The sequence below is a fragment of the Euprymna scolopes genome, chromosome 2 (genome assembly GCF_053919585.1).
Source record: "Euprymna scolopes isolate OS-2025 chromosome 2, ASM5391958v1, whole genome shotgun sequence".
Taxonomy (NCBI): Eukaryota; Metazoa; Mollusca; class Cephalopoda; order Sepiida; family Sepiolidae; genus Euprymna; species Euprymna scolopes.
Genome location: NC_136483.1, coordinates 201,793,390 through 201,819,643, shown reverse-complemented (window position 1 = coordinate 201,819,643; position 26,254 = coordinate 201,793,390). Strand labels below are relative to the sequence as shown.

General features: G+C 33.8%; 1 protein-coding gene across 1 annotated transcript in view; it reads left to right on the top strand.

The window, feature by feature from the left end:
* Positions 1 to 26,254, top strand: part of LOC145302127 (cleavage stimulation factor subunit 1-like) — a 74,087-nt gene that overhangs the window by 15,445 nt on the left and 32,388 nt on the right. The window contains exons 2-5 of the mRNA XM_080144633.1: positions 3,156 to 3,283; positions 10,905 to 10,982; positions 14,432 to 14,524; positions 23,398 to 23,438. Coding sequence (XP_080000759.1) covers positions 3,156 to 3,283; positions 10,905 to 10,982; positions 14,432 to 14,524; positions 23,398 to 23,438 — 340 coding nt within the window. The remainder of the gene's footprint in view (positions 1 to 3,155; positions 3,284 to 10,904; positions 10,983 to 14,431; positions 14,525 to 23,397; positions 23,439 to 26,254) is intronic.

The window sequence follows — 26,254 nt, the reverse complement described above, 5'->3', positions numbered from 1 at the left end:
GCTTGCACTCCCACACATTGACTCATTCTCGGGTTGAGGGGCCAAAACAGTGGTTATTCTGAATAACGAAAATTGAAAAATTGAATTTCAACTAAAATCAATGTTATCTACTTAATTGTGATATCGAAATTAGAAACATTGCATTATTATAGGAAACATTTACTTTCAGGATCTAGCGATCTGCTATTAGTTTTAAATCTCTGTATTTCATGCAGTTACCTCCCTTGCTAACATAAACTTCTTTTGGTTAATATTGAAGTAAAACTTTCAATTTCTTTGAAAGAAAATTTCATTAATATTATGTTTTCTAGTTTATAATTCTTTGTAATTTTTTTCATATCTTAACATTGCTTTTAGTTTAAATTCAATTTTTTGATTTTCATTATAATTACGAGCAAACACCGGGCCAGATGTTAGTGCAGTTCTTAAGACAGCCACTTTTAAACTTTCCTGTGCATATTCCATGGAGTTAAGTTTTGCTGTCATGTATATAGCTTTATCACAGTCACCCTCTCCGTCTAACGTTTAACAACAGTAGACAGTAACTCAGTTCAACCATCTGAATTGAGTCTGAGTCCTTTTTTTCCAAAAATGTGAAATTCTGTGATGCCCCCTTCACTGGAAACACCGAAAGATCACAATTTGAAGAAACATTTTATGATGCGCCATGGTTATCGTGTTAGGAAGCGCTTAGAAAAGGAAAATATCCTTTGCTTAGTTTGTGTAAATGAGTTCGGCACAACTCCATTTGTTTTTTGTTTTTGCTTTTTTGGCATTTGTAAGCATTGAATACTGAAAACGAATATTGCATTTAAATTTGCCGCAAACAAGTAGTTATCAGGGTATTAAGAAGAGTAATTCCTTATGTTATCAGTGGTGGCCATTTCTGTATGCGCATATTTTTGACATGCATGCATATTCAACTATGGAATGAGTTTTTTCTTTCATTATAACACTAACCTGGGTACTGGCATTGCCCGGATATTTGGAGGTGTGTGTTGAGCAAAAAAAAAAAAAAATGTGGTAATAGGCAGGCTCGAACCTGTACCACAAAAGATTGTGAAAAAAAAACGTGATGTCTTTGCCGTTGCATCCATTGCCAAACTGGAAGTGGCAAAGGTTTAAATTAAGGCTAGTCAATCGAAAAGAGGGGATGACTTTCAAAAATATTAGTGAAAAAAAGTGACCCCTCCTTGTAGAAAAGTGCCCAGTTGAGAGTGAAGGAATTAATGTTTTTAGCCAATTTTATGATATTTGTCGTCCGATCTTGTGAAAATCCGTCGTCTCTGTCAAAGGTTTTAAGCAGACATACAAACATATATACATACAAACAGGTGAGATTTACATTAAAGATGGTTTCACTAGAAAATTAAAGTCCATGCAGTCTTAATGTTTTTCCAATCACGAGGATCACGTGTGGTTTACATGAAATGAGTTTTTTTTTTCGTTTATGTAAATTTGAATTAAAATTTTTAAGTTAAAAATCCAATACAACATCTGATGAAGATGTATATAATCGAAACTAAGTGACTTTTTAATTTTTAAATAAACATTTAAAAAAAAAAAAAGGTCTGCGTAATACAACAGTTTTTTTATTTTTTAATATTTATTCAAAAATTAAAAATCAACTTAGTGTCGATGAGATACATCATCATCAGATGCTGTATTGGATTTTTAACTTGGAAATTCAGACAACACTTACATCAGGGAAAAAAAATCTAATAAATTAATTTTTAAATGTTTTCAATAAATAAATGAATGATAAAATAATGTAAGTTATGTGAGGGCATGGTTGCACCATTCAACCTGCGTCAGTTGGGCCAGTTCTTTCCAACAAGTTGACAAGTTGCAGCAATGGGAGAGGGGTTGGAGCTTAGTTGACAAAGTGGGATATATTAGATTGAAAACTCTGCTTTGGACCTTATCCAACCAGTGGTAGCTGCACCAGCCTAAATGTGGCAACAATACTCCATGCATGGGTGAATGGTGGCCTTGTAGAAGTACAGGATACTCTCAGGCATGAGTAATCTTCTGGCATGATATAGGGAACCCACCTTCTTTGCAGCAGCCTTTGCAATGTCCTCAATGTATTTGATCCAGTTCATATTGCCCGTGAATATTAGGTCAAGGAGTTTGAATGAAGAATTCTCAGGTAGGGTTTTATTTGTCATGGATATCGGTGGTTGGAGAAGCGTTTTGTAATTGTCAAAGGAGAACCGCTTAGTCTTCCTAGCATTAAATGTTATCATCCATTTACAGCCCCATTCCACTATGGTCCGAAGGTCAGTTTCTAACGATTCTGTCATTGTTTTAGATTTGTGTACATTCGTTCTTCCCTCGTGCATGTTATAGAGAGCGTTATATCATCAGCAAATATACACAATATTTTCAGGGGGGGGATTAATGAATATCAGGAATAATAGTGGTTCGCGGATCGCCCCCTGAGGCATTCTCATCCATCAATGACAACCTGGATGGTCCTATTGTCTAAGAAGGATGTAATTATATTTAGTATACATCCAATTATACTGTATGATTTATTTTTCATAAGCAGCCCTTTGTGCCAGACTTTGTCAAAGGTCTTGAATATATCAAGGGCTATAGCCCTGGCTTTGCCCGTCTTATCCAGTACATGATACATGCGTTCAGAGATAACTTAAAATATCTGCAATAGAACAGCATTGCTTAATCCATACTGTTTGTCAGAGAGGAGATTAGCTTTTGTGAGGTGGTGGACTAGTGTGTGATTGATTAATGTTTCAAAGGTTTTAGCAAAGAGAGGGAGGAGATTGATAAGGCGATAATCGAGAGGATTGATCAATGAATTCATGGATGAAGTCATCTGGTTGTCATCGAAGGGATTGACCAAACCAACAAAAGCGTTTGGTAAGGAGAAATTTTTGGAGGGAATGAATTCTGTAGTGGCAGAAAAAAACAACACATTTTTACACAATTTTCCTAATCTATATACATGTACAAAAATTATGATTAAATAATGTCAATCATTGGGTAAGAATTGTGATGGAGGCGAATCCCAGATTTATCCAAAATGCTGGTTCTCGATTAAAGCTTAACAAAGTTGCATCAATTCCTAACCATCCATTCAATCTCTTCTCTTGCAATCACTGTGAATTTCTTGTTTTGTATATTTCCAGTCAATTGTTTTATGATGGTCATCAAACCATTGCAACCACTCTGGCCACCACCGTACGCTCATATCCAGCATGTCCACCATCCGACCGCTTGATGAAGCTGTTACAAATTGGATTAAAAACTGAAGAAGGTAAGTTCGTTTCTCAATCGTAAAAAAAACTTCTTTTTTTTTTAAAAGTTGTGTTGAATCAGTTACAAAACTGCTTAACATTATTTTTGATACACGAACAATTCTAGAAGACATAAGGAAGTCTGGTGGCATCCTTCTATCGCTCCAGAAGATATCTCACTACTGGTGCAATTCTCTATCTGTATAAAAGCCAAGTATGTCCAAGGATGGTGTACTGCTGCCACATCTGGGCAGGAGCTGCTAAAGACAGCCTATCCTGCCTTGACAGAGTACAAAATAGACTTTGTAGCTTAGTGAGGGATGCCCGTTTCTCTTCCCTGCAAACTCTCTCCCACAGAAGAGACGTTGCGAGCCCGTCTTTGTTTTATCATTATTTCCATGGCATGTGCTCGTCTGAGCTCTAATCTCTGGTCCCCCCTCGCCAATCTTTCACGATAAACACCTGTCTAGCTAAGGCCACAGTCAAAAATTTTCCCCACTCTTTATGTGTGCCTGAATCAAAACGTAGATTCCATGAGTAAAGCTTTTTTCTTAGAATTGCACAACTGTGGAACTCTTTTCCATTTGCCTGTTTCCCACCTGACTACAACTTGGATGTCTTCAAGTCCAACATAAACAAATCTCTGATGAACCGCCCCCTTAAGTAAGACACTTTATCAAATCTCCAATACTAACGATTACTACGATATTATCCGATTGATTACTGAACATACAATAACCCTTATCCTTGAGTGGCTTCCGGTAAAAAACAACAACAAAAATTTATAATTTGTCGGCAAGAAAATCAGGGGAAGACAAAATTAACGACTGATCTAAACAAGATTACGAGATGTAAAACTACAGACCTCAAGAAGAAGTGTTGAAGATAGAAGCATATTATTATTATTATCATTAATATTATTTTATTATTATTGTTAATAATAATATTATTTTTATTATTATTAATATTATTATCATTATGAGGCTAGAACATCTTGTGATGGTCTCACGTCAGATAGGTGTCCACTGGTCAACACGGTGGGTCCTGTCGTCATCATACAACTGTTCGAAATTCTGAGGATGTAGCTGGATATAGGGGAAGTGAGAATTGCCAGAGAGGATACCAAGACACGAAGGGAGTTGGAACAGGAAATGTAAAAAAAACATGGACGGATGAGGAAAGAAGAGTCCTGTTGGAATGCTTTGTAAGAAGTGGAAGTACCAAATCTGGTGGATATATCTGAAAAATGAAGGAAGAATGGGAATCGAGAGGAGGGGAACCTAGAAGTGTTGCAAGTTTGGTATCCCAGTTAAAACAAATTAAAAATAACAACCTACTTTCAGTGATTGCAAGAGAAGAGATTGAATGGATGGTTAGGAATGAAATGAATAACGAAAGTAAAATTGATGAAACTAGCTCTGATGAAAGAACTGAGAGAGTGGAAGTGCAGAAGGGAAATGTAAACGATGATGAGAGGCGGACAACTGAGGAGGTATGGAATCCTATGGTTAGGGGAAGTAATGAGAAAGAGTTTGAAGGATCTAAGGCAGATGAGATCATTGACTCTGAGACAATGGAGCCAGTGAAAGGAGCAGATGTATGGAGAACTGGTGATGAAGTTCGAACTTTGACTTCAGAAGTTAAGAGAGATTCTTCTTAGAGACGATATCATAGAGATTCCAAGTATGAAGAGTAGTGATAAGCGGAAGGTGAAAAATGAGGTAAAAATAATTCAAGGAGTAATTCACAACATCATAAGAAAGAACATATCGATTATGGAACTTAACAGGCTTCTGTATGCAGCGTCATACGTTATTGCGAATCGTCTTTGCTTATTACAGAAGAAAAGGGGAAAAATGAAGGATAGAAGGTCACACTGGCAGAGGCGGCTTGAAGAAAGTATTAAACGGTGGCGGAAAGACACTGGTAGAATCGAAGAAATAAGAAAAGGAGTTAAACTAGGACAGAAAGCCAAGGACGAGCTTGAAAGGAGGTATAGATTGCTGGAAAAGGAAACGATGAACGCTCTAACAATGTTGAAAGAGAAGGTCCACACTGGTGGTATGAAAATTAGGAACTTTGTTGGAAAAAGTGTTGCATTTCGGCAGAACAACCTTTTCCAGAACAATCAGTCTCAGCTGTATAAAGAATTAAATGGTAGTAAACAGGCGGGAAATAACAACACTCCAAATGCAAAAGATGCAAGGAAGTTCTGGAGTGGGATTTTGTCTATCGAAGGGCGATATAATGAGAAGGCTAGCTGGTTGAGGGAGGTCAGAGAAAGGCTATCAGAAATGCAGCAGATGAAGAACGTTGAGATAACCATCGATGATGTTAAAGCTGGCATATGAAGGATGACAAACTGGAAGACACCTGGTCCAGATGGAGTGATGGGTTCTGGTTTAAACAGTTTCCATGCTTTTATCCACCTTTAGCTGCTGCTTTGCAAAGGGTTGTAGAATCGGGAGATGTCCCTGATTGGCTTGTGAAGGAAGGACAACAATGATTAGGAAAGATCCTGCAAAAGGAACAGATGCCAATAATTATAGACCAATTACATGTCTGCCATTGATGTGGAAACTGTTGACTGGAATATTTGCGGAGAAAATTTATGAACATCTAGAGAGTAATGGTGTTTTTCCTGACAAACAAAAGGGGTGCCGGAAAGGCTCGAGAGGTACTAAAGAGCAACTACTAATTGATAAAGCAATAATGCAGGATGCGAAGAAGAGGAGAAATCTGAGCGTAGCATGGATCGATTACAGAAAGGCTTATGACATGGCTCCTCATTCATGGATGCATGAAATACTATTGATGATGAAGGTTGCTGAGAATGTGGTAGAGCTTTTGGAGACAAACATGGCTCAATGGAAAACGGTGTTGACAGCAAACAGAGAGGAGATGGGGCAGGTTGGCATTAAACGTGGGATATTTCAAGGAGATTCGTTATCGCCACTTCTTTTTGTAATGATAATGATGCCACTGAGCATTCTCTTGAAGAGAGAAAAATTGGGGTATAACTTTGGATCTGGTGACAGATGCCTCAACCATCTACTGTTTATGGATGATTTGAAAATATTCGGTAGAAATGAAAAGGAAATGGAGAGACTGGTAGAACTTGTGAGGACATACTCAGAAGACATTGGAATGGAGTTTGGGGTTAGTAAATGTGCGGTGCTGGTGATGAAAAGAGGAGTAAAGGTTCATTCAAATGGAATAGTGCTGCCAAATGGAGAAATCATGAAAGAAATAGAAGATACAGGATATAAGTATTTGGGAGTGCTGGAGGGTGTAGGCATCATGAACAGAGAAATGAAAGAAAAAGTCGGGAAGGAGTATCTTAGAAGAGTGAAACTAATTGCAAAATCGAAACTGTATGGAGGAAATCTAATGAAAGCAGTGAATGCATGGGTAGTCAGTGTTTTGAGATACAGTGCGGGAATTTTAGAATGATGTGACAAGGATTTGCATGCCATGGATATCGAAACAAGGAAAGTTTTAGGAATGTTTGGTATATTTCACATTCGAAGTAGCATAGCAAGGTTGTATCAAGAGGAAAGATGGTGGGAGAGGATTGAAAAGTGTAAAAGATTGTGTTAGAACTGAGATGTCGTTGAAGGAGCATGTGGTTAGAAGTGGCGAGTGGATGCTTAAGGCTGTGGCCAATGAAGTGGAGGTATGTGAGACCAAGGCTGATTATGTGAAACGTATGGATAGAGAAAGGGCAGAGGAACTGGCTAGGAAGAAAATGCATGGAAGGTTCTTCTAGGATATAGCAGAAGTGGCTGATGAAAGATCATGGCAATGGCTTAGAGCTGGGTATCTGGCTAAGAGTACTGAAGCTTTTGTTTGTGCAGCACAAGAACAGGCATTATGAACACGATTGTTAAAAAAAGTGGTTCTAGGAGAGGAAATTGCTGCAGAATGTCGGATTTGTGGTAAGACCTCAGAGTCAATTGCGCACCTTGCAGCAGGGTGTAGTGGACTGGCCCAGAGAGAGTACCACAAAAGACGCAATCGCATGGGACTCCGGATATATTGAGAGGTGTGTAAGAGGTTTTGGGTGAAGTGTGCTGGAAATGGTTTGCCTGATGAAGTGAGAACAAGTGAGGATGGCAAGGTAGAGGTATGGTGGGACAAAAGTGTCATAACGACCAAGCAATTGGAACATAATCGTCCGGATTTGGTTGTCATTGACAAGGTCTCAAAAAACTGGCAGATTGTAGACTTTTCAGTACCCTTGGACAGGAATGTGAGAGAGAATGAGAAGTGGAGCAATTATGCTCCATTGACCTTGGAGATAAGGCGTATACACGGGGTTAAAACACAAATAATCCCAGTCATAGTTGGTACACTAGGAGTAGTATCAAGTCGTCTGGAAGGACAATTGAAACAACTACAAATCCCCGGTGTTTTAGGTGGCCTTTAAACCTCTGCAATTATAGGTACCACCAACATCCTTAGGAAAACCCTTGATCTTTGAAACTCCTGGTTTGAAGCCGGGATTGAGGGAAATCCTCTGGAAATGAATCCCATCCCTTTCCAGAGAAATGTTAATAAACGAAGTAAGAATTATTATTAATATTATTATTATTATTATTATTATTATTATTGTTATAATAACAATAATACAGATATTTTTTTTTTTTTACTCACATTATCTCTGACAAAGCATATCGCCACTTGGTTGTAAGGGGCTACTATTTGGGACCATGTCTAGGAAAGATTAACAAGATGATGTTACATTTAAACTTCTGCATATCAGTACAGTCAGGGAAGCAAGTAGCAGGAAGGGAATTCCAAAGTCTAGCTGTTCGGTGAGGAAGAAACTTAGAGTAGAAAGCTTTCTGGCATTTTGGGACTTCAACAGTGAAGGGATGTGATTTTGTTGCTAAGCGTGTTTGTCGAGTATATGTACATGAAGAGGGCATAAACGCAACAAGTTCATTAGAGCTCATTCGATTAAAATACTTGTAAAACAGACACAGAGATGCAACATTGCAGTGATGGGACAGGGGTTGGAGCTTAGTTGACAAAGTGGGATCTATTTTTTTAATTCTTTTCTAACTGAAACAATTTAAACTGATTTGCGTTTTCATTTTTCAAAGTTTTGATGGTTTCATAGCATATGCTGTTAATGTTTGATTTGTATACCAATTTGGCGTGGAAGTGCCAATCTTGTTTCGACTAACAACAGGATGAAACTTGGTATACAGGTGGAATAATAATAGTGTCGCCCCAAAGAAAATTTTAAATTTTATTTTAAAACTTTGATTGAAAAAATTCATTTAGGTAACTCGATTATGTAGTATAGCTGACATTTATTCAATGTAGCCACCTTTAGCCTCAATCACCACCAACGGGTCTGGAACAGATAATACTTTTTGGTGGAACATGTATAAGACCCAATAAAAACCCAAAAAATGACTCCATCATTTGTGCCCCCCCCCCCATTTAGCCCCAAAATGCCAATTGGACATAGAAAGAAAATTTTGGACAAATGTGGTAAAATAGTCCCCAAAATGGAAGGTTTTTATTAACCCTAAAAGAGCCCCTGAGGCACACCCAAAAGTTATCATGAAGTATAGACAAACAAAATTATATAGAAATCAGTTAGTTACAACTTTTCAAAAAGTTTTATAAAAATCCAAGGCATCACTTTTTTTTAATAAGCACAAAAGTGTCAATTTTAACCATTTTAACCCGAAAGGCACCTCTAGGGGTGGGGGGGGTAACCTGAGTTTTCTCGTAAAATCCATTCTATTATTTTTTTTACTCATATCATGTTTAATGTTTGTGCAAAATTTCAAAAAATTCCAAGACATAATTATATAGAAATGTGCAGACAGACAAGAGTGAATTTACAGGTCCACCCTCCTTTTGTCGGGGGACCAATTATTGAAGTTGGTTTCATTCTTAAAATTTTTTTAAAGAATTATTGAAAACACATTTTTTTTAATTTTTTAAAACTATTTTGGGAATTTTATGTATTTTTTTATGATGTTTGAAATATTATTTTGATTTCAATGATTTTATTTTTATACTTTCATATTATAAATTCAAATAAAAACTTTTATTTTATAATTTCATAAATACTATTACAAAATTCCAAATAAAATAAAAACTTTTTCCTCCCTAACAACAAAATGGAGAGAGAAAAAAACAAACTACTGACTGGACTTATTACCCTGATGAGGCTATTTTTAGCAAAATACTGAACTTATAACACCAAGAAAAGTAAATAAAAATGATTTTATCATTTTCCTGACATTTAAAGTTTTCTAATTTATCTTTAAAAACTTTTTATTTTGCTCTTAAACATGCAAATAAAGGCTAATTGTATTATTTTCATTTGTATAATTTTGTTAATCTTTATTGTATATTTTCCAATAATACCCTTTTCTTATATTTTATTTCAATAAATTGCTTCACAATAGAAATACTGAAGCACAATAAATGTGAAGGAACTGATTTTGACCAGATAGAACTAGCCCTCCATGCACGGCCAGCCGCAACTAGCCCTCCATGCACGGCCAGCCGCAACTAGCCCTTCATGCACGGCCAGCCGCAACTAGCCCTCCATGCACGGCCAGCCGCAACTAGCCCTCCATGCACGGCCAGCCGCAACTAGCCCTCCATGCACGGCCAGCCGCAACTAGCCCTCCATGCACGGCCAGCCGCAACTAGCCCTCCATGCACGGCCAGCCGCAACTAGCCCTCCATGCACGGCCAGCCGCAACTAGCCCTCCATGCACGGCCAGCCGCAACTAGCCCTCCATGCACGGCAAGCCGCAACTAGCCCTCCATGCACGGCCAGCCGCAACTAGCCCTCCATGCACGGCCAGCCGCAACTAGCCCTCCATGCACGGCCAGCCGCAACTAGCCCTCCATGCACGGCCAGCCGCAACTAGCCCTCCATGCACGGCCAGCCGCAACTAGCCCTCCATGTACGGCCAGCCGCAACTAGCCCTCCATGGCCGGTCAGTCGGTCGCAACTAATCCATCCTGTCTGGCCAGACGCAACTACCCTTTGTATTTTTGTTGACTTTTAAACACGTAAAAAAAATGAAATTTTAAAAATCTGACTCAAATTGTATAAACAATTCTCCAAAACTCAATACCAACTCAATCGTTTCTCTTTTTCTCTTGATAATTGTCCCAATTAGTTGCATCAACTTGTCGATATGGCTTGTAAATAAAAATTAACACTGCTCTTTTTCACTGACACCATAATACACACCAACTCTTAACTACAATGTGTTCTCTCATCTGCCAAACACTCGGCTCATCATCCTCCTCAACGCAGCGTTTCCCCTCACATGCTTTTATATTTTTAAGTCACACAAAATAAAAAATATTTACAAAACAAATTAATCTAAATCTACAATCTCTATGGTATTGGCATAAATTTCTCTGTGTTTCCAAGTTTGAAAAATCACATGAAGAATGTTGGAGGTTACATCAAGCAAAAAGTTGTTAAAATAATATCCAAGTTGAAAACAGTCCAAATAATCCAAATAAAACTCTTAAGAATTCATATGCTGAAAAAATAACAAACATCAAAGTTTTTTTTAATATTTGTATGAGATTTTATAATAAATTTAAACATTTTTCCTGTTTTTTTTTTCTGACCGATTTCAGCCCAGAATCCTCAACAGCAAGTCCCCACTGAGGCTGTGACTCCTGGCACTGGAATTGACTTAGAATATGAAACGGACGGTAAGTAAAACGTCTTTTATGATTTTAGATGAAATTCCACGCAATAAAAAAAAAAAGACAAAAATATGATCATCTAATATAAGTAAGAAACATTGTTGACAAATATTGCACAACAATCTATTATAATAAATAGGGTGTCTCCGTTTATCGTGCGGATGCAATTGGAAATATTTCTATACCAAAATCAAACCATTTTTCTCTGGTATAATTTTAACGAGGAATCCAATGAATGCATTGATTTTGTATTTTGCTAAGTGATTTATATTGTCGGTGTAGATGGTGGGGTGGAGGGATCTGCATTCACACCAGACATCCTTTTTATTTGAAACGTGAACATTTAAAATTATGGAAATTATAAAATTTATAATAAAATTATGGAAATTATAAAATTTATAATAAAATTATGGAAATTATAAAATTTATAATAAAATTATGGAAATTATAAAATTTATAATAAAATTATGGAAATTATAAAATTTATAATAAAATTATGGAAATTATAAAATTTATAATAAAATTATGGAAATTATAAAATTTATAATAAAATTATGGAAATTATAAAATTTATAGTAAAATTATGGAAATTATAAAATTTATAATAAAATTATGGAAATTATAAAATTTATAATAAAATTATGGAAATTATAAAATTTATAGTAAAATTATGGAAATTATAAAATTTATAGTAAAATTATGGAAATTATAAAATTTATAGTAAAATTATGGAAATTATAAAATTTATAATAAAATTATGGAAATTATAAAATTTATAATAAAATTATGGAAATTATAAAATTTATAATAAAATTATGGAAATTATAAAATTTATAATAAAATTATGGAAATTATAAAATTTATAATAAAATTATGGAAATTATAAAATTTATAATAAAATTATGGAAATTATAAAATTTATAATAAAATTATGGAAATTATAAAATTTATAATAAAATTATGGAAATTATAAAATTTATAATAAAATTATGGAAATTATAAAATTTATAATAAAATTATGGAAATTATAAAATTTATAATAAAATTATGGAAATTATAAAATTTATAATAAAATTATGGAAATTATAAAAATTTTAATAAAATTATGGAAATTATAAAATTTATAATAAAATTATGGAAATTATAAAATTATGGAAATTATAAAATTTATAATAAAATTATGGAAATTATAAAATTTATAATAAAATTATGGAAATTATAAAATTTATAATAAAATTATGGAAATTATAAAATTTATAATAAAATTATGGAAATTATAAAATTTATAATAAAATTATGGAAATTATAAAATTTATAATAAAATTATGGAAATTATAAAATTATGGAAATTATAAAATTTATAATAAAATTATGGAAATTATAAAATTTATAATAAAATTATGGAAATTATAAAATTTATAATAAAATTATGGAAATTATAAAATTTATAATAAAATTATGGAAATTATAAAATTTATAATAAAATTATGGAAATTATAAAATTTATAATAAAATTATGGAAATTATAAAATTTATAATAAAATTATGGAAATTATAAACTTCTAAGTAAACTTAAGGAAAAAATAAAATTGATTTTAAGAGTTAAATTCCTTCTTGCATTTGTTTTTTGTTCATCTCACAAAACATTGTTTTGGCCATTTTTTCCACATAATTTGACAACACTTGCAAACATTGGCCATTTTAGCTTTTTAAAGTGAATGCAGTATTTTGGAGGGAATACACTATTTTGGTGACAGAATGTAACTAAGTGTAAGCAAAAGTTTTTTGTCCAAAATAATGACATTTGATCGTCCTCCCATCCCCACTATCCTCAAAAACAAAATGTTGTCAAGCCTAAGTTAGAGATTTTGTAATTTTTTATTTGACTAATTTAGCTTTTTAGACTTTTGCCTTGTGACAACACTGCCAATATAGCATTTCATATGTATCGCCGTAAAATGAAAAATGTAATTATCATGTATCAGACTTCTGCATCTTAGATGGTTGCCAGCATTGAGAAGGAAAACAAAAATAAATGCTTTTTCTATTTATTTTTTCTTTTTTTTTCAATAGAAAATTGATCGATCAAAATTTCTACACAGTGATCTAATGTGTGTTAACGTGTTCCATAATATATTTTGAGGAAAAATATTTTTATTAAATGGTCAGTGTTTCAAATCTTTTGAAATCCATGTGAACCAATAATGTTATTTTACAGCTATACCGCAATAAATAATGAAGTAACATATATATATATAAAAAACAAAAACATATATATATATATATATATATATATATATATATATATATATATATATAAATCATTTGGTTTTGTCTTCCTAACACCGGTATATTTCCATTTCTTGCATTATGATAGCCTTCAAATATTCTTCTATATTTATATGCCACATGTAATGCTTCAAGCAAACTACATCTCCCTATTAATCTAAATAGTTAAAAATGTTAAGAATTTGGAGAATACGTTTTTTGTGAAATTTGAATAATCCTATTTTTGTATTTATTGAAAGACAAACATGTAATGAAATATTAAAAAAAAAAAAAAAGAAATTGTAAATATTTCTGTTTTGGTATAAAAATGGCCTCTTTATTAAATAACTAAAAAAATTTTTTTGCAAAATCCTTTACATACAAATTTTGCAATTTATTTTTCTCTTAACTTAACCTTTGGTGCTACCAGATCAGATTGACTGTAGATACTGGTTCTTTGTCCTAAAATGCACTAAACCTAATATATTATTGTTTTTTTTTTTTTTGTTTTTTTCCCTCTTCAAAACATGACCATGTTCTGCAAAATCAAAAACAACCAAACCAAAAATATAAATATTTAAAGATATGAAAAACTTGAAACATGAAAACTTTTACCAAATTTACCAGAGTCGGCATGGAATAACCCAAAGAATTTGGATGTACTGTAAAACAAAACAATCAAACTCAACTGGAAAGTGTTCGACTGAGCTTCAATCTATGGTCCCCCCTCGCCAAACTTTCACAAGAAACAGTCGTCTAGTTGTAAACACTATCAATAATTCCCCCCACTCTTTATCTGTGCCTAAACCTAAACGTAGATTCCATGAACAAAGCTTCTTTCTTAGAACTGCATGCCTGTGGAATTGTCTTCCGTTTTCCTGCTTTCCGGCTGACTACAATATGGTTGTCTTCAAGTCTAACGTAAGTAAGTTCTTGATGAACCGTTCCATATAAGTTATCAAATTTACCAAATTTTCATTACTAATGATTACTATATTGTCCAATTTCTACTGTACACTCTTTAACCCTTATCCTTGAGTGGCCTCTTGGCCTTGATAATGTGGTGATGCCTATGTAAAAAAAAAAAAAAAAACTTAAGCAGGATTCTGTCAAATCCAAATATTTAAGCTTTGTATCCTGTGTAGTTTCTGAGAGTAATCCCGACAAGATGTTTTCTTCTTCTTCAGTGCAAACCATTTCACCAGAAGCGGCTCTCTATGAGACGTGTTACGTCACAGCACACAAGGCTGCTTGTAGGGCAGGAGCTTTTCATCACTCAGGTGAGATTTTTGTTCTTTTGTTCTGTTTGTCATCCAATGTCAGTTATCTACAAATTCTGAAATCAGAACAAATAAAGTTCGATATTCCATTTTTTTTTTTTTGTCCATTTTTAATAAAAATAAACTTTTTGCCAAATTCGTCATCCAAATAATCTGATTCTTGAAATTGTGAAACATCTTATTTTGACTGAAGAATTTTTTTTCTTTTTTACTAGTCACAATTTCTAAACCTTTTCTTACTCTAAAAAACTTATCTAATCAAATGTTGTGTACTAATATAAATAAGCGTGGTTTGTAACATTTTAACAGTAAAAATTAATTATTTATTTAAAATAATAAAAAAGTAATGAATAAATAAAATTTCAAGTCAAAACAAAAAAATTAAGACAATTCAACCAGCATGCACATTTTTTTAAATACGTATATCTTCATTAAATTATACTTTTAATTATTAATTTAAAAATCTCTCTTCCTTCAAAAAAGAAAGAAATAACAAATAAAACAACTGTTAATATCACATTCCTGTTGATAAAGTGCATTGTGGGAAGGATATTGTATACTCGTTGTGTTTCCTTGGTTTAAGAACACAAAGAATCAGCCTTTTGATTTTTGCCTTTAAATATTAACTCAAGCTAGAAAGTACTTTCTTCCTATCAGTTTCAAAAATACTATCAAATTTTTTAACCTTTGAAATTTTGAAATGAATTTGAAAGTTTTTAAGCTGTCAAATAGAAAGTAATTTCTGCCCTTAAAGTTCTTAACATGCACTTGGGTATTAACATAGAAAATTTTGCAACTATTAATGTTGAATGATGAGAGGCGGGCAACGCCGAAACAAGCAAAAATAAGAATTCAAGTCCCGGGCAACACCAGACTATCAGAGAGCAAGTGAATAACAAAAGATGTCCTGATGTTTGAACACTGACGGAAAGCAACAATTTAGTTGTAGTTTTATAATAAATTGGTTTAATTAATAATTTAATTATCAAACGATACCGTAATAACTGAATTGAATTTGTAAAATCCTATTTAAAAAAACAAACAAAATGAAGTAATTGTAAAAGAAAGTCTTTAAAAATTCAACATTATTTTCACTGTATTATCAAGAAGGGTTAAAATATTCATAAAAATATTTAGTCGATTTTAAAAAATTCAACTCTTAAGAGAATTGTTTTTGTTTTCATATCATAATTTACTTTGCTAAAACCAATGAACAAACGATATTTGCATTCGATGAAAACATTTAAAATAAAACTGCAGTAACTTTTCTTTTTCTTTTTTTTAAATTAAAAAGTAAATGTTATGGTAAGGTTTTTAAAATAGTCTTTAATCTTTTTTTTTACTGTAACAATGAAAATGCGTCGATAGTTGTAGAAGAAGTGTAAAATACAGAATGTATTTTTTACGCGACTATTAAGAGAAAACCAACAATATTTTCATTAGATGAAAACATTTAAAAAACCTAGGGGAGACCCCAGGTTTTGATAAGCTCCTGGGTTTGACCTTTACTCCTGATCTTAAATGGAACACATACATCAAGTCTGTGGCCAAGGTCGCTGGGAAAATGGTGGGATCCTTCTACTGCTCCAGAAGATATCTTACTAATGATGCAATTCTCTATCTATATAAGAGCCAAGTACGTCCAAAGATGGAGTACTGCTGCCACATCTGGGCGGGAGCTGCTAAAAACAGCCTATCCTGCCTTGACAGAGTACAAAATAGACTTCGTGGCTTGGTGGGGGATGCCCTTTTCTCTACCCTGCAACCTCTTTCCCACAGAAGAGATGTAGCGAGCCTGTCGTTGTTCTATCGTTATTTCCATAGCAAGTGCTCATCTGAGCTCCATTCTCTGGTCCCCCTCGCCAATCTTTTTCAAAAAACACCCGACTAGCTGAAACCACCGTCAATAATTTTCCCCACTCCTTATCTGTGCCTAAATCAAAACGTAGATTCCATGAACAAAGCTTCTTTCTTAGAACTGCATGCCTGTGGAACTCTGTTCCGCTTGCCTGTTTCCCTCCCGACTTCAACCTGGATGTCTTCAAGTCCAACACAAACAAATTCCTGATGAACCGCCCCCCCATAAGTAATGACAACTTACCAATTCTCCAATACTATTGCTACACTATCCCTTTGATTACTGTACACACAATAACCCTTATACCCGAGTGGCCATTGGGCCTTGATAAGTGGTGAACTCCATGTAAAAAAAAAAAAAAAAAAAAGCTGTGGCAACTTATTTTTTAATCAAAAAGTAATTAATGTCATCAACTTTGTTTGCAATTCCTCCACAACTATCATTGCATTTACATTGTTACAAAAACCAATTGTATTTTTTAAGGTTAAAGACTTTTTTTTTTCAAAAACATTACCATAACATTTATTTTTAATTAAAAAAAAAAAAAAGTTGCCGCAGCTTTATTTTTAAATGTTTTCATCGAATGCAAATATCGTTGGTTTTAGCATTGTAAATTATCATATGAAAACAGAAACAATTCTGTTAATATTCGAGTAAAGACTACATTTTGTGTTATTAATGTTATCAACTTTGTTACATAAAGAAAAACATCGTCGCAGTTTTCCTTTTTTTAATGTTTTGATTTAATAAAAAATATCGAGCGTCCTAAATTATGTGATGAAAAAAAATCAACGAATCTTTTAGTAAACGAGAGTTGTCTTCCTCTGCATAGTGACAAATTGTAAAACGGTGCCGATCTTATTTGGTCTTGGAATATGTGGTCTGAAATGTTACCAAAAACAAGATGTTAAAAATTTTTCACATGTTCTGAGGCAGCTGAAAAGAATGAAGAAGAAAAAAAAATAATGGCCACTATTTTCTTTATATGGCTACAAGTTTTTCACGTGATATGCAAATGAGATGCTCTGGTTAGGAATAAAAAAAAGCCAGAGTTTTGAGAGACTGGGCAGTTTAGATTTGGACGTTGAAGAAGCAAGTCTTGTAAGCAGTGAGTTGCATTTTGAAGTTGAGTGTTTAGACAGCAGTGTGTCGAACGTTGGTGTTGAAATTTTGACAGCAGAGTAACGAGGGGTAGAATTCATTGATATCAGAATAAAGAGTAGGTGACAAGTAATATTTAAGTGTTTTAAATTATAGAAAATAAAACAGCAAAATAATTGAACATTTATTTTTGTCAAATGAAAATGGGGATATATATTAGGGTTTTTTTTTTCTTTGCTTTCTCTCTAATTATGTGAAAAAATTTAAAAATGTATGCTTTTAAAATTTACATTATAATAAGCCAATTTCATAAAACAAGTTAAAGAAATATAAACAAGCTCTCAAGTATCATTTTGTTATTTAAAGTGATAATTCAAAACTTTTTTAATTACTGAATAGTTTAACATTTTAGAAAATTGGTACTAGTGCACTTATTGATCCGTGCTGAAATAATAACGTTATTTAAAAAGCCATTCTTAACATGGGGAGGGTGTTTTGTACCTATTCTGTACTTTAACCTTACAATTGAATAAAAAAACATAAAAAACTTTAATTAAACTTGGAAATACGATTTAAAAAATAGCGCGGATCAGTAAGTGCACTAGCACCACAAAGTTAATAAAGAAATAGAAACAAGCTTTCAAGTACATATTTTTTATGTTATTTGAAAAGATAATGCAAAAATATAACTGGAGAAATTTAAAATATGGAAGACTTTAATATTTTTTGCTGAAATTTGTGGACATAGATGTGAACATTTTCAGCATCTCCCATGCGTGTTTTTTTGTTAACGTTCTATTTGATTTGTAGTTTTAATCACAATTTAATTTTGATTCTTTTAAGAGAACTTAGTATGTTGTGTGTGTGTGCACAAGGTGGAACAATAAAGAAAACAACACTTTTATTTTAAAAAAATCAATTCAGGTAATTTGATTATGTAGTAGAGCTAACATCTACTCAATGTAGCCACCTTCAGCCTCAGTTACAGCTTCGATACGGGTCTGGAACTGGGAATGTGCCTTTTCTGCAAACACCAGCAGGTGCTCACAAATACTCTGTGTTGTTGGAGGTCATGTTGGTGCTGTTCTTGATGTATGACCAAATGAAGTAGTCCAGCAGTCCAAATAAAATAGATAAACCCCATGAATGAAGTAGTCCAGCAGTCCAAATAAAATAGATAAACCCCATAATTTATTATACCATACCTGTTCACACTGAAACACTTACCACAATATTCTGTGGATCTATATTAAAAAACCTTGTTAAACTTTGTGACATATTTCCATTCTATGGAGGTCAGGCGTGAACGAACACCCCATAATTTTATTATACCATATTTCTTCAAACTGAAACATAATTATCAAAGTATAGATATGAAAAGTCTTAAAGTTTGTGCCTATTTCCATTCTGTGGAGGCCAGGCATGAACACAGACCCCACAATTTTATTATACCATCCCTATTTAAGTTAAAACATACTTATCAAAGTATTCTTATGTACATCTATATCAAAAACATTTGTAAACGTTTTTTTTTAATTTTTTATTTCCATACTTTGTGGACCAGGCGCAAACGCAGACCCCACAATTTTAATGAACCACCATTCTGTCAGATCAAACATACATCTTCTCGATACATCTTCTATCATTATATGTAATCAGTTTTTTAAAATAGTCAACCATATAGGAGCCTATTCGTGACCAGACACACACACACACATTCAGTTTTATATATATAAAACCAAGTTTTAAATTTGGATCTATCAGCTTTGGAGATAGGGCTACTTTATCATGTATCTAAATTTTTTCTACTCCTGTTGATTAAATGATGGGTTCCGTCCGGAATTCTATGCAGATTCTTGAGTTTGCCAGAAAGGTTTCCAACTTCGACAAGATACACCTGCAGAATGTCAGAAAGTGGGAAGTTGTGCAGTGAAATGTTTATTCACATTACATTTAAATTTCTGCATGTTGATACGGAGAATGAATTACAAAGGTTAACAGTCCAAGAAAAGAAGCTATTAGAGTAGAAAGCCTTGCAGTGTCTGGTGATCTTTACAGATAAGGGGTTGAAGGTATTTATATTGAGGGGGGGGGGCACCAGTACAGCAAGTTCATTGGATCTCATTTCCATTGAAATACTTGTAAGCAGAGTAATGCAACATTCCAGTAATAGAACTGAAACTTAGTAAATAAATTGAAACCTGTTAGGTTAGAGGTTGTTGTTTTTTTTTGTTTTCTTTTTAACCTGAGAGAGAGACTAATAGTTGATTCACCAATCCAAATGGGACAACAATACTCCATGGTTGGATGACTGGTGGCTTTATAGAGATATAGGATACTGTCAGGTGTGATAAGTTTTCTAGTATGGTAGAAGGACCCCACTTGCAGCAGTTTTGGCAATGTCTTTTACATATTTGTTCCAATTCATGTTATCTTTGAATGTTAAGACTCTCAGGTAGACTACTATCAGCTATGCTGATCAGTAATTTGTAAGGTTTCTTATAATTGTTGAAGGAAAGGAGCTTGAACTGTAACCATCCATTTATGCTTCCATACAACTAAAGACTGAAAGTCATTTTTTTTAAAGAACTCAGCCTTTGCTTTGGATATGTGTGTGTTCATTTTCCCTCATGTTGAGAATAGTTTTGTTGTCGGCAAATGTACCCCCTATCAGACAATTGTACGGGAGAAGTCGTTTATAAAAATCAGGACTAATAACAACCCAAATATTGACCCCTGGGGCACACCTGCATTAATGTTGTTCAGATGTATGACTTTCTTTTCGCTGATTATGTTAAATATTCATCAAGTAATGCCGTACAAATTTTCATGCCAGACCTTGTTGAGGTTTTTGAATAGATCAAGCATTTTCCAGTGTATAGTATATGTGTCCAGTGTATAGTATATATGTCCAGAGATAAGTTTAGTATTAACAAGGCAATAGATTATTGTTAGGTAATTCTCATCTTGGATGTTATCCTAACAACGTTTTGATTGATGTAACCTCTGATTTTTTTCAGGTGAATTTTGTTGAACTTTGGAGAAGCTATAGAATTTTGAATAGAACTCTTTATTTAATCCACAGGTAGTTTATTCTCATTCCATCAACCTTGATCTGGTAGAAGTTATAATGTAACATGGTGTGGCAGTTACTTTTTAACTGTCATTACAGTTCAAACCTCTTTCAGACCCCCACACTGTTGGGTACTGTCGCAAAGGAACAAACAAAAGAAACAGGAAAGAAACACAAATCTAACTTGCAATTTTTAAAAAATGCAAATGAAATTCATTTATTCATGGTTCTTCCAAAACAATGCATTTCATTATTTTTCCAAAGTGTCTTCACACACACGTGTGCTTTTCTTAAAAGTCTGTTGCCGCTACCCCACACCGGCGCCAACCGTTTTCTCACCCTCAAATTTCACACGTCCATCTTGCCCGGTCTACACTTTGCTTCTCTTCTGACCACGTGATGTACTTTTTCTCCTTTTCTTATGACGCAAGCTCGCACACACTTGCTAATTTGCATATGTGCTTTAATGGCTGCTGCTGCTATTATTTTTGCTAGCCAGCTATCCTTCGGCTCCTGCTGATATTTTCACACGCACTCTGTTACACTAAGTAATTCTAGTATTGCCCATACTATGGCTTTGACCTTCAGCCTCCAGAAAACTGTTATTTAGAACTGGTTGATACTTAGCACTTTTTTCCATTGTACCATGAGTCTTACCCACTCATTTTTAGTGAAGAAAAGACTTTAATTCTCAACTAAGACTCTTTTGTCTAACTGACCAGTCAACTCCATACAGACAATCGTTGGATTATTGGCTGATTAAATATAAGAAAATTTGTGTCTCACACTATATGATTGCTAATCTTACACGAATATTCGTTAAAGATAACCATCAAAATCCTGAATTGATAAGATTTACAAAACATCAATTTGTGCAAATAATCAGCATCAATCCTGGAAACATCATCGTAAAATGAAAACTTGAAAAGGTCAAAGTGTTGTGTGGTTGGTTCCAACACTGAGTGACCTGAACATACGTTTGTAAAATAGAATGTTAACGTTGGAATGTACCAGGAATGTTATTTTGATAGAATGGAATTTAGAAACAAGTCAAGAATGTTAGTATTGATAAGTTGATCAACAGAATATGTGACAAACATCACATGATGGTCATGAATGATATGTGTTGATTATGTCATTAGAAGCGTCATGTTTTTGTAGATGTAGGTTTTAGTGAGTTGAGAGTCAGAGTTTTGAGAGGGACCGTCGAGAGGAGACAAGCTGACGACCAGCTCAAAACACTCAAAGAAGCTCTCGGCAGTGTAGCTTTTTTTTATTTTTATTTGGGAGTCACCATTTATCAAAGCCTGGACCACTTTATGGTAAAGGTGAATGAATGTAAGGTGGTAGTGTAGTAATTGTTGTGTAAATTGGGTAGAATTTGATTATTTATGGGGACGGTCCAACAAGAACTTGTTTACATTGGATTTGAAGGCTGCTATGTTGTATTCAACTGGGAAACAGGCCAGCAGAACAGTGTTCCACAGGTGGGCAGTTCTGGCAAAGAAGATTTGTTCATGGAATCTGCGTTTAGATTAGATGTAGATATTAAAACAGCGTTCAACTTTCCAATCAAGAAACATCTGGAATAAAGACTTATTGATTCCTTGGAGATGAATCTTCTGTGCAGTTTTCCGTCAAAACTAGAGCAAGATGGACAAGTTTTGGTTTCTCTATTGTAAGACATCAGAGAAATGTGTTCCATCCGTTGTATTGTCCGCGTTATTATATGTCTTGTCATACATGTTATATTCAATCAACATCGAGAGAGGATCACAACGCATCACACACTACAAACTATGTTACATGTACACACGTTGAGCACTATCATTTTCGGGGAGAGTTACTTAGTTGAGGAACGTCCTGGGAACGCAACTAGCTCCCCAGGGGAATAAACGATATCAAACGATAGGCACATGGAAACAGCAACAGGTTGAGATGTCGTCTGGCATCGATTGCTTCTTGTATCTTCATTGTGTCATTAGAGGCAATGTTTCCGTCATTAGCAATAAATTGCAGAGGCCGCATGCTGAAATTTAAGGCTTGTACAAAAATAGCGAACAAATGCATTTTTTTATAAAAATAGATAATTTATTTTACATTCAACACTGACGGAGTATATTTAAATCACGACATGTGGAGACTTGACACGTGCAGTCAAAACTGCTATCTACGTCTGTTATGTACGAGATGCAAGTTTCGACTGTTTAAAACAAAAGAAATGAAAGAGAGAAATACAGAAAGAGAGAGAGAGAGAGAGAGAGAGAAATATGCATTTCAATGCAATATTTTGTTTTCAAATTCAACTAACCACATGCAATCCTGACGTTTCTCGAATTATTTTGACGCCAGCAAATGTTCCAAAACACGTGTCAATCAAACCTGGTTGATATGTTCTAACATGTTAAAAATCACAAAGCACCTACATGACACATTTTCACTTCATAAGTACAGAACAAGTTAGGCACAAGGTTTATTAATGTAGAAGCTCCCCCAAATGGGAGCTACGTCATTCATTGTGCCACAGTATTAGAGACCTGTCACACACTGTTAAAGAACTCTCACGTTAAATAGACTCGTTCATATAAATATGTGGCACCTGAATATATAACATATTAGTTTTAATACTGTTTATACATTTGATATATAGACGAATATATAACAAAAGGGCATGTCAGCTAAAATGTTGATGAGGACAATAGTCCAAAGAAAAAGAAATAAAATTTTTATTATTTGATAGAAGAGGGAATTAAAGTTTGTTTGTTTTTTTTAAAATGTCACTTGAAGCAAATTTTATAAAAAATATGTTAAAAAATTTGTTCTTTTCTTTATTTTTTAAAGGTCAGCTGATTGCTACAGGCTCTGAAGATGCTTCCATTAAGGTAAACATTAAAGTTAATTGCGATTAAAGATTTGAAATTAAAAAAAAAAAACAGAAAAAAAAGTCATTTATAATACACTAGCACGGCTACCTGGCATTGCCTGGGACAAAAACATAACATAACTTCTATTCTTCTTTCTATAACATAACTTCTATTCTTCTTTCTATAACATAACTTCTATTCTCTCTCCCTTACCACCCCACCCACCCACTTTCTTCTTCACCATTCCTCTCTCTGTACATACAACTCAATTCGGTGTAAGGGAAATAATTCTGAAAAAAATCACAAGTTGCAAAATTGAATTTCCATTTAAAAACCATTTAATTTTTACATCAATTTCAATTAAAATCAATGTTATCTACGTAATTGTCATGTCGCAATTAGTTTAATATTACTATATTATTACATAAAATATATACTTTCACAATTCCACAATCTATTGGCTGTCATCATTCAACAAAACAGACTGCAGTTATCTCCCCTGTTTATTCTGTTTATTATTTGAGTAAAACTTTCAATTATACTTCGAAAACTGTTTTCATTAATAATTTTCTACTTTATCATTTTTCATAATTTTTAGATATCTTACTAACTTCGACATGACAATTAAGTAGAGAACATTGGTTTTAAATGAACTTCAATATTTCAATTTTCATTCTTATTCAAAAGAAGCATAAAAAAATCAATTACTTTCCTTTAGTTATTTGTTGGAAAACCGACTACATGATAATGTTAAAACGTGTGTGTGTGTGTGTGTGTGTGTGTTCATAACTTTAAATGATTATTTGACCCACAAATTATACTTTTTATTTTTTTAAAGAAAGAAAAAATAACACTTTTCTGGGTGTTTGTTGTACATTTGTGAAGTTCTAGCTGAACAAACATATTTGTATTTCATTTAATATATGCACCCCAATGTCAATCACAGAATAAAATCCTCCAAGTTTCACTCATAAATGTCAACAGTTTTTCTTGTCCGTTCTGATCGCTACCAAGTAGTCATTAATAAATTTTGACACTCAAAAAGAGGCAGTGGTAAATAAACAGTGCTTTTAACAGGAGCAACTACTCTCCACTAGTCAAATGACCCGTTAGAATGGCTATGGGGATGCTGGTGGTCATCTCATCAGTAGGAGGTATGATCTTGAATAGGCTTAACCGTGACCATTGTAAAATAAATAGGAGGCCTAGCAACTAAAAGTCATATGACCTGCCAATGTCACAGAATAAAGTCTATTTTCCGATAGTCATGCCATAGTACTGACTATTATGAAAGATAGTCATTTTCTGTTTCAATTCTGAAATTGTCAAGAAATTTATAAAATTGATCCAAATGTGATTGTATTTTTTTTTCTGAAAGACAAAAAATTATTTTACATTTGGATACATGCAATTAAGAAAGTATTTTTTTTTAAGGGAAAATAATCTGAAGTAAGCCATTTTTTACCCTATTATACCACACGTTCCAGGTCGGAGGAGAGAAAATCTGCAAGATCCTGATCTTTATTGGCCTTTAAAGTGTTGTCATCGATGGTAGTATCACATGCATGGATGTAGACGAATGAACGAAGAATGTAATTTTGGAAGTCATTGATGAAGATCAGAAAGAGAGTTGGGGCTAAGATGCATCCCTGGGGCATGCCAGTGTTAATACTGTGAGCTTCAGATTTCTCCTTGGATAGACCTTCAGAGAAAAAGGATTTGATGGTTGAGAGGACATTGCCAGCTATGGAATGGCGGTAAACCTTTGTGCCAGATCAAATACCTTAGATATGTCAAGAGTTATTGCTCTAGAAATGAAGCCTTCGTCAATAGATTCCCTAATCTTGTGTGACATTACCGTCAGCCATTGGCAGTTGATCTCTCATGTTGCTGAATAGATTGTTTTTGTTGAGGTGGTTGGCAACTTCTCTATTTATAATGAACTCAAGCAATTTACTCATGACGCACAGGAGGCTGATTGGTCTGTACTGAGATACAGAAGACTGATCCCCCATATTTTTAAATACTGGGCAGACTGTCAAGGTTTTCCAACGTGTTAGGAAGCATCTTTCCTTAAGGCATTGATTGAACAACTTTTTAGTGTTGGAGCTATTTCTGGTTGTAGCTTTTTGAGCATGATGATCAGGATGTTGTTAGTGCCAGTTGCTTTGCTGGGATCAAGGTTCTTGATAAGATTTGAGACGTCTCTGACAGACATAGGTGTCACTTTAAGTATTGTCAGTCCTGAGAGGAAATTCAGGGGTTAGGCCACCATTATCACACAAGGTGTGGTTTAATGTGAAGTTTTTGGCAAAGGGTTTGGCTTTGTTGGATGCTGAAGTAATCACCTCAAGACCATTGATGATAGTTGGGATGAAAGTTATGCATCTGTTCAAAGCTGGACTTCATGATGGAGTACAGAAAAAAGTGAATTTATTTGAAATATTTTTCTTTCATTTATAAAAAAAGAAGAAATGCAGATAAAGCAGTTTAGCTTTGGTGGACAATCACTTAGAGATGATCTCCTTATAAAAAACACTGGTCCTTATCATCTCACTGAGTTTCAATAAGGGCATCTGGCCTATAAAAATTTTGTCTTGCTCATTCTAAAGTAAATTACGGATTTGCTGTTTGAATATTGGAAATTTGTAAAAAAAATTTAGAGAAGCTTGTTGAGTTTCAAACTATTCACAACTGGAAGTATCCATTCTCTCCACAAAACCACAATTACTTGTGCATGGAGTATTGTTACCATATATGGGTTGGTGTATCTACCGCAAGTCTTTTCTTAGACAGGATCCAAAAATCTAAGAGGTCACATATAATCAGCCAAT